At 47.4% G+C, this 8,392-nt stretch overlaps 1 protein-coding gene across 1 annotated transcript; it reads left to right on the forward strand.

The window, feature by feature from the left end:
- Positions 1 to 1,922: 1,922 nt before the first annotated feature.
- Positions 1,923 to 4,529, forward strand: LOC119311614 (wall-associated receptor kinase 3-like). Its single transcript, XM_037587270.1, has 2 exons — positions 1,923 to 3,071; positions 3,200 to 4,529. Exons 1-2 carry the CDS (start codon positions 1,970 to 1,972, stop codon positions 4,381 to 4,383), a joined length of 2,286 nt encoding a protein of 761 aa, XP_037443167.1. The 5' UTR covers positions 1,923 to 1,969; the 3' UTR covers positions 4,384 to 4,529.
- The last annotated feature ends 3,863 nt before the right edge of the window (positions 4,530 to 8,392 follow it).

Consider the following 8,392-nt stretch of genomic DNA (forward strand, 5'->3'; position numbering starts at 1 on the left):
CCAGATCTACCGCTTCGCCTCTCCCCCGCCGGCGCAGCGAGGACGTCGGCGCTGGTACCTCATGGCCCGCGCGCAGCTCCGTGATGGATGCACGGGCCGCGCCTCCTCGCACGCCGTCCCCTGCTCGATGCGAGCAGCGGTGCGTATTTGTGCCCGCACCACCGGCCCAGATGCGCAAGCCAGAATCGGAGACACGCGTCGCCCGCCGCGAAAGGCAGGGAGCAAGGGAGACGAAAGCGGCGGAGCAGTCCTGCACGGCCGCCGCGGGTTGCAGGCGGAGCCAACGAAGACGGGCAGCTCCTCGCTTGGGTCTACCGTCGATCGCTTACTACGGCGGAGACAGACGCTCTACGGCTCCGTTGAAAAAATGCCAAGGCACTCCGGCTTGCCATTCAGCAATCAGACCGCGAGGCAGCGGCGGATGCGGCTCGACTGGCGAAGATCAAGTGGCAGCAAGACAGGGTCGTCCGACGGCTCAAAGGGTTGATCATCCTCTCCGACTCCGACTCCTCCGACGGCGACGACCACGACGCCTCGTCCGACAACTCGGACAATCCTCCACCAGCCGTCGACGCCTACAGCAGCGACATCACCGGAAGAGGAAAGGGCCGGCGAGGAAGCAGTGACGATTCGTCTTCTTCACCTTAATTTCAAGTTTTTAGATGTAGTTTAAACTTGTGTGTCGAATTATGTGAACTTTGACTATCTTTTGAAGATCCGACTGCGATCTTTTGGTGAACGGATTGTGCATTTATATGTCTGTTTCTATGTCCGCTCATGATCTACGTAGTTATTATTAACGTTGCATGATTTTGTATGGATATAAAGGTCGGCTATGAGGTACGTGAATGTGGATGATAAAATTTGAGGAATGACCGGTGTCCCGAACGCATCCGTGGCGTTTGAGGGGCTGGATTTGCAATGCCTGCTGTAGATGCTCCAAGATACTTCGAGTGGACCGGCTGGATTTGCGTCCTATTTCCCTTAATAACCGAATAATATACAACACCGGTGTTTTTGGTAAAAAAAAGCGGGAGTATCGTAGCGCAGAAATGCTAAGCATAAATTCTTTATGTAAAATAGGGGACATCAATCTATTACCCACTCAGAAAAAAGGGGTTGTTGGTCATCTTGGAACCGTTATTTGAACATTGATTTTACAAAACAAGTTTGACCATTCACTAAAGTTAATTAAAAATACGAGAACATATATGTACTCCGACCATTCACTAAAGAATTGTCTGAAGTCAAACTTCATAAAGTTTGACCTTATTTATATAAAAAAATCAACATCTACCATGCCAAAGTTATACAATGTGAAAATATAAGTCATGACACATGTACTGATATTGATTTCATATTGTGAGTGTTGATATTTTTTTCGGTAAAAGCAATCTCAAATTGATAAAAAAAAAGATATTTTTTTCTATGAAGTTGGTCAAACTTTGCGAGCTTAACTTTAGATAAATCTTATATGCGAACTAAAAAGGACCGGAGGAAGTATTATTATTTTTAGGTAAATTCACCTACACTTGTAATTTTGGAGATTCCAATTTAAATCATCTTTGTGATTTTGAATAACAGAATGACTAATTTCCATCTAGATATTTTTTAAGGATGTCATATCTAAATAGTTCATCACATACTAAGGGGCTCCAAGATTTATACAAAATATTTTTTAATTTATTTTTTTGCTGATGTTGTGTGAGTGTCATGCTTAGACGTGACATAGTTCTAGATGAGTCCTAGCCACACCCTTTGAATAATCCAAACTTGGCATCTGTAATGATATTGTTAGTAAGAAGAAAAGTCATATTTTTGGGCCTCTGTCCTTGTATGAGATATTTCTTGGAAGTAGATAAAGCCAGTCAGTCGACGCTTGAATAGTAATGCATGCACCTGCACGGATCGATATATGTAGCAAAGTACGCATTGGGTGGGTATCGACGGTGTATACGCAGAAGATAAGATGAAGATTCCGGCGGCGGCGCTGTTGCCCTTTCTGTTGCAGCTCTCCCTCGCGGCCGCGGCGGCGGCTCAGGTCACCGGAGCTGCGCCGGGCTGCCCGACCATCTGCGCTGGCGTGAGCGTGCCGTACCCATTCGGCATCAGGGAAGGGTGCTACTTGGAGGGCTTCAATCTCACCTGCGACCGGACTAGCGGCGTAGAGCGGCTGCTCATCGGCGGCGCCGGTGGCACGCTCGAGGTCATGGAGATCTCGCTGGCGGACTCCACGGTGCGCGTCAGGAACACCGCCGGCGCCGTGCGACTCGTGGGCAGCAGGGTAAGCGGCCCTACCCGAGCCGTCGGCACGTGGGACGGCCTTGGCGCCGGCGCCGCCGGCGGCCCGTTCGTGGTGTCGGCGTCGCGCAACCGGTTCAGGCTCACGGGGTGCAACGTGCTGGCCAAGCTGCTTGGGAAAATCGACAACGTAATCGTCGGCTGCTCTGCCTTCTGCGCCGTCACCGACGGGAGGCAGACAACGATCTCCCCCGAGGAGGTCGCTGAGTGCGCCGGCGTCGGCTGCTGCGAGACGCCCATCACCATCGGCCGTCCCTCCTACCGCGTCAATTTCACTGGGATGGACCCGGCCCAGGAGATGGACACGCTGCTGCGTGAAGTTTTGGTGCGCGTCGCCGAGACGGGCTGGTTCAACACGCCGGCCGCGCGCGCGAACTCCTCCCGCGGGATGGCGATGCCCCTGGTGCTGGAGTGGGTGCTGGACTCCCAGCGGCTCCGGCAACCTCAGGATCCACCGGGGTGGACGGCGACGGGCTGCCCCAATGACGCGGGGAAAAGCGCGTGCCGGAGCAGCCACAGCTCATGCACCAACATCACCAACAACTACCGCACTGGCTACGTGTGCCGGTGCAACGACGGGTACGAGGGCAATCCATACCTCCCCGGCGACGGCGGATGCCAAGACGTCAACGAGTGCGCGCGGCCCGATATGTTCGTGTGCTCCGGCGTGTGCACCAACACGCCCGGAGGGTACCACTGCGTGTGTCCGCCCCGCTCCCGAGGCGACCCTCGGATCAAAGATGGCTGCCTCAAATCATCCCTAAGTCTAGGTGAGAATATACAACGCCATTGATGGTACATAGTATGTGAGATTGCACACCAGGCACAGAGAATGTTCCTCTGCTTCACATGAGAGAATTTTCCGAACCATGACACATTTTCTCTCGACATTTTTCAGGTTTAAGCATCGGCATAGGAATCGGCAGTGGTGCTGCCCTTCTCTTCCTGGTACTTGGTGCCATTTTTGTGACCCGGAAGCTGAAGCGTCAGAGGGCAAAACAATCCAAGCAGAAATTCTTTAAGCAAAATAGGGGACATCTACTGGAGCAATTGGTGTCGCAAAAGGCAGACATCGCTGAGAGGATGATCATCCCCTTGGTGGAGCTCGAGAAGGCAACCAACAACTTCGACAAAGCTCGCGAGATCGGCGGAGGAGGGCACGGCATGGTGTACAAAGGGATCATGTTAGACCTTCACGTCGTGGCGATCAAGAAGTCCAAGGCCGCGATCCAGAAGGAGATCGACGAGTTCATCAACGAGGTGGCCATCCTCTCGCAGATAAATCATCGGAACGTGGTGAAGCTCTTCGGCTGCTGCCTCGAGACAGAGGTGCCGTTACTAGTGTACGAATTCATCTCCAACGGGACTCTTTACCATCATCTTCATGTCGAAGAGCATGAAGCATCATTGCCATGGGTGGACCGGCTAAGAATTGCAACTGAGACCGCGAGAGCTCTCGCGTATCTTCACTCTGCCGTGTCATTCCCAATAGTCCACAGGGATATCAAGTCTCAGAACATTCTGTTAGATGGCACTTTCATAGCAAAGGTGTCAGATTTTGGAGCTTCAAGGTGCATTCCGCTAGATCAAACAGGGGACGAAACCGCCATCCAAGGGACATTTGGGTACCTAGACCCTATGTATTGCTACTCAGGACAGCTCACCGAGGAGAGCGATGTTTATAGCTTCGGCGTTCTCCTAATGGAGCTGCTCACCAGGAAAAAACCATGCTCATATCGATCATCCGGGGAGAAAAGCCTCGTCGCCTATTTCACCAGTTTGCTCGCAGAAGGTGACGTCTCAAGTGTGTTAGACCCTCAGGTTGTGATGGAAGGTGGCAAGAAGATTGAAGAAGTAATTATGTTGGCAGCGGCATGCGTCGGGATGGAAGGAGGTCAACGACCAACCATGAGGCAAGTGGAGATGACACTCGAGAGTCTTCAAGTACCCCATGAAAATGTTGTGATGGGTGTTATGGATGCACAAGGTTATACAATGATTGAAGGTGGAAGCACGGAGGAGGTTAGCACACAATATAGCCGAGAAGAAGAATATTTGTTTTCATCAAGATGCCCGCGGTAGTGAATATGTTCGTGTGTGATATACACATGGATCAAATGGCATATATGTTTTATGCTTTATTTCTTTCTCTTTTAAGCAAATAATGAGGCTTGTATTAACCACATCATATATACACCAAAGCGGAAGAGTACATGCCTTCACATAAATCGGAGAATCAATGGGTATGCATATCTACACCATAGGATCCATGGACAAGTAAATATAGGACCCGAGGTCCGTTAATTACCGCAGTGAGATCCCTCCATGAGAAACTCCTTCTGTGTCAATGGTCATTTAGTAACATAATTATATGACCAAACAAAATTCCATGATCACTATGAGCATCGTTTTTTTCCCTACATTTCGGTTTATTAGTCCCCTCGTATTTTGGTTCAAACTTTCATCATTGATTAGATTAAAAGATATAAATTATATATCATAAAAGTTAATCGTTGAATTCATATTTGAAAGAAGTTTCTAGTGGTACTATTTTTGGTACTTATATAAATCATATTTTGCAAACTTTGACCAAAAATATGGGGGAGACTAATAAACCGGGATGGAGGGTGTATGGTGTCAACTGACGGGCATGTCAAACTTGTTTAGTAATTAGGATGAATGTGTTGCATGAATAGGATGATAAGGCTGGGATTCTGTCATCACCTTGAAGCTTGTGTTGGCTTATGTACGTCTTCTCTCTCTCTCTCTCTCTCCTAGTTCATTCCACATCATCAAAAATGTTGCAAATTCTATCAACACCTATCTTACCATTATTGAAGATGCCCCTCGAGGGTTGTTGATCATGCCAGTCAACACCAGCATGAATGCAGCCAACTAATTGGTTGCAACTTGTGGCTAGTTCCCCACAAAAAAAAAGTTGTGACCAGTCTATGCCAAGCAATGGCAGTGTCCTCTACCCTTGGTTGCATGTCAATAATAAAGCCTGGAACGGTAGAGAACATGGGACCTGGATACACAACTTGACGCATGCACCTTATCGCTGGATAGATAGATCTGAGTTTTCTAATTAATGTTCGATGCGCACTATCCATCTAATCTATCGGCTGACGCGAGAAGAAAATCGGTCGACTGCCAAGCCATTAGATTTCGTGAGCGAGAGAAACCCGATCCACAAGCCACCGCCAGCTATACCAGAACATCTGCAACATGATTCGTGTTGCCACCACAACATAGGAGATGGTGCAATCCTTGACGACCTGTGCAACACAGGTGACGATGCAACCCTGCCACCACCCATCGTGCACTAGCGATCACTCTGCAGCTTTGGTAATGTTACAAACGTGCACTAGCGAGCTTCAGTGTAGCATCGATGATGTTGCAGAAAACTGACAAGCACACTACAGTCCCGATGATGTTGCAAACAAGCACATGCAAGATTCTTTGTAACAGTGGTGATGTTGCGGGAAAACCGATGATGTTGCCGAAACTCATCTCAACAACCGTGTCGTCGTTCCACCTACCGCCGTTTGCAACACCGTCGATGTTGCCAAAGCATGCCAGCAACAACACCGTCATTAGCACTCATGCCTACAGCAGCAGGGCATGGATAACTCTCCCACGACGCCCAACACCTAGCGGCGAGTGGCGGTGCCTGAAGCACTAGTGTCCGACATGGAACAACAATATCTTGGCACAACAGTCATGGGTTTTCCCAGCAGCCTCCGGCCTAACCTGCAGGACCGACACCTCGTAGTAGATGTTGTGGATCTGGCCGACGATGCGTCACGGGAGCATATTTATTCGAGAATTGCCCCTTGCTAAGGAGCCAACTGGCCTGGATCTGGACCACGTGTGACCGAGCAATGCTACATCTACAAAGAGTTTTTTACGTATCTTAAGAATGAGATGACTTGGCAGTTTTTAATTGGACACCCCGAAAATCAAGGGGGTGGGGGGGGGGCGTTTGGTTAGGGGAAAGGAAGATTTGTAACAGCCTTACGTAAGTCTAGCATTTTTGCGTGTGACCTCCCTCCCACCGCCGACATGTTCCACTGCAATAAGCATCACTCTATGAGAATTGAGAGTAGAGAGGAAGAAGCGGGAGCGATGGAACTTGAAAGAAGATCTGTTTTGAGCGTGAATCTTGATGAGATTAATTGAGAAGAAAAAAGAAACGGTTAGATGGTACAAGTACAGATCTACATGTGTTGTCACATATCGCATGACACGTGAGCGAGTCGGCTAATTTTATTAGAAATCAGCTGGCTGGGCAGAAGATTTTTTTATATAAACTGGGTAGAAGATTTTTCCTTAATATTTCTATCGTTCTTTTAGGGAAACAACGGGACTCTGCTGCCTTTTTTCACTGAATTTTTTTTTGAACGGTAATGATAACTGCCGAACGTTCGGGACTTAAGCATGGCAACCCGAGCGCTTTTAGATGGCAGCTTTACTTTGCGTGAGATTAGGAAAACATGGGAAATTTTTGACAAAAAAAACGAAAAAGGACAAAGTTGCCATCCCCTATCACTTAAAGTTGCCATCCCCTACGAACTAAAGTTGCCATGCCAAAACGTTCGGGACGAAATGCTCAAATCCCGAACGTTCGGGAGTTATTGGATTCCTTTTTTAAAGGTACAGCGATAGTCTTTACAAATTGAATAAAGAATAGAGAAAACAAAAGACTATATAACTAACCCTAGAAAAGAAAGAAAACAACAAGTAACAAGATACAAGAAAAAAATACAGGCATTAACCCAGTGTTCCAACTGCCCATACTCTAGTGCCTTAATATTTTCTATGAAGGCACTCCCTCAAGAAAAAGTCCCAAGAGCAAGCAACCACTTGCATACGGTCACATCGATTGATATATAAATAGTCGTCGGTAAGAGAACTAGTCCATGCTAGTACCAGAGAAACAAATATAACACATGTCTTTGAATAGTCTTCTTTTTGCCACTTGGTTCATGATTGATCTCTTTGACTAGTAGTGGAATTTATGATAGATGATCGTTATAGGTGTTGATTGGTACTATGTGACAGAAGCAGAATTGGGTGACGAGAGAAAAATAATAAAACTATATAGTTAGCTGCACGCTAACTATATTTTGCTCCTTTCCCACAAAAGTGTCCGATCGCCACATGCACGTCTCAGTAACTACCATCTCTGACCCAAAATATAAGACGTTTTTGAATTGAACTGCAAAGACATCTCATATCTTGGGACAAAGAAAGTATTTTGTTTCCCGCGCGGTGTTTTGTCGCTAATTAGTTCTTGTTGCATACACCTACGTATTTGAACTACTTGCTTTGAAGTTGATGGTTGCGGTAACACTAGGCGTCACTTGTGGAATCAGGTCAATGCATGCGCCTTGTCACGGGACTCCTAATTAAGATTCTATAGCAAGTTATAGCAATAGGCCAAGAGCAGGCAGCATCACAATGCCGTGCACATCGACCGATCCGTATACCTACACGCCATTATTTCCGACCGCGTCGTCGTCGGCGAGAAAACTACAGACCCGTCGTATTCATGCATACTTTCTTGATTGGTATACGTGCCAACCGATTCTCATAAACTGCAATAGTGCTCTGGCTGTGCCGCTGCTGTAAATGGTGTCAAAGTCAAGCGAAATGAGGCTGTTGTGGTGGTGTCAGAGGCAGGAACGGGAGTTGGTGTCAAGTTTAGAGGTTTCTTCGGTCTTATTTATATTTTTACTTTTTGGCTGGTGTTTCTTTGTGCAAAGGCTAGCGTTCTACTAATTTTTTTCAGTTTGTTTATGTCGGTATGTACATGGTTTATATTATGATTCTTACGATATAAATGAGACACTATTACCATGTAAAAAAAGTCAAGCAAAAGAAAACACAAAAATTTCGTTTTCGAGGTTGAGCAAAGATAATCAGGCCCGCCCCGACAATTCTCATTCTTTTGCCCGTGAGAAAAGTGGGTCAGCCCAAGCCCTGTTTACATTTTGTGTGAGCTTGGACGTTCCGCACTTCTGCTGGCAGTTAAGGCACATCGTCAGGAAGTAGTGCGTTACAGGCAGTCCTGTACACTGACAAGGAT

Source organism: Triticum dicoccoides, chromosome 5B (assembly GCF_002162155.2).
Source record: "Triticum dicoccoides isolate Atlit2015 ecotype Zavitan chromosome 5B, WEW_v2.0, whole genome shotgun sequence".
In the NCBI taxonomy this organism is placed as follows: domain Eukaryota; kingdom Viridiplantae; phylum Streptophyta; class Magnoliopsida; order Poales; family Poaceae; genus Triticum; species Triticum dicoccoides.